A 1,342-nucleotide genomic window follows, 5' to 3' on the forward strand; every position below is an offset into this window, starting at 1 on the left:
ATAAATAAAGAAATAAATAAATGACTGCAGCAGCAGCAGCAGCAGCAGCCACTATTTCTATTGAGAACTCTAACTATTAACTAACTAAAGTAATAATAAACGAAACAATTATTGTGAATGTAAAGAATACAACACCCACAGCCTGTTTGTTTATTGATTGATTGATTGATTGATTGATTGTATTGAGCGTGAGTGAGAGAGAGAGAGGCATTCAAAATAAAGTGCATAATAATGTGAAGACCATTCCCCATAGGAATTGTATATTTATTGGGATTATTTGTAGGCATGGAAATCATGTGGCGATCGCTCTACGATCAACGCGGAAGGGAAGCCTGAAAGTATTCTGCAAAAACAAAAACATTTTTAAGCAACATCAAATCAGAAAATGCCACAGATTGTTGTTTCATTTGAATTGATTCGAAAACTAAATCGTTCTTCCACTTATTAAGTTCTCGTTCTCGTTCTCGTTTTGAAGTTGAATGCGTAATTTGATTTTAATATTATTTTGTTAGTTCTAGAACTTATCTCTTACAAGTTTACAAGTTTACAAGTCTCAAGTCTCTTTTTTTTTGGCATTCAACTATTTTTGATACAAAAAAACCAAAAGGCATTTAACATTCAACAATTTAACATTCCCAGAAGCTAACTTCATTTCAATTCAACTAAACCCAAAACTACAACTAATTGCCTTAAAATAGTAAATTTCAAATTTAAAATTTCAAACTTAAAATTGATTTAGAAAAACCTACAAATTTGGATGTGACCCCCAAGAACATGTCGAAGTCTTAGTCTTAGCTACCTATCAACCTAATATCCTACTCGCTATTATCTACTTATATCTAGAAACCTAAATGATCAAATTTGATCGCCTTTGCGATTGCCATGAGGCTCTTGGCGAACGGGACAGGTGAGCACAGGTGCGGTGCCGGTGCCTTCCTTTCCAATGACTTCCTTGGGCTCGTCTCCAAATGTCTCCAGTTCGTCCTTCAATGCTGTCAATCTGCCTTTAGGTGCTGCTTCGGTAACGCCAAAAATGTTGTAATCCTCATCTGGACTGCCTGTTGGCATGGCCATGGTGGTTCCGTCAGTTTCTTCACTCATCCACGATCCCGTATCTTTGACTACCACGTACCCTGGCCCTGACCCTGGCCCTTCCCTGGTTGCGCCACCATCAGCATGGCACCTGCAAGCAACACCACCAATAAGAAACAACATCCAAGGGATAGGTATAGGTATAGGTATAGGTATAGGTATCCATACTTACACCATAAAATCATGACAGCATTCAGCATGCCCATTGTTAAAGATATCAGCTGGGTAAGTCCCAACGTATGGACTTTAA

General features: G+C 38.0%; 1 protein-coding gene across 1 annotated transcript; it reads right to left on the reverse strand.

Moving 5' to 3' along the window:
• Positions 1 to 560: 560 nt before the first annotated feature.
• Positions 561 to 1,334, reverse strand: LOC117591739. The gene is made up of 2 exons (XM_034285050.1): positions 1,265 to 1,334; positions 561 to 1,183 (listed from the first exon to the last, which is right to left on the reverse strand). The coding sequence occupies exons 1-2, from the start codon at positions 1,267 to 1,269 to the stop codon at positions 856 to 858; spliced, it is 333 nt and encodes a 110-aa protein (XP_034140941.1). The 5' UTR covers positions 1,270 to 1,334; the 3' UTR covers positions 561 to 855.
• Between the last annotated feature and the right edge of the window lie 8 nt (positions 1,335 to 1,342).

The sequence above is a fragment of the Drosophila guanche genome, unplaced genomic scaffold, assembly GCF_900245975.1.
Source record: "Drosophila guanche unplaced genomic scaffold, DGUA_6, whole genome shotgun sequence".
Taxonomy (NCBI): domain Eukaryota; kingdom Metazoa; phylum Arthropoda; class Insecta; order Diptera; family Drosophilidae; genus Drosophila; species Drosophila guanche.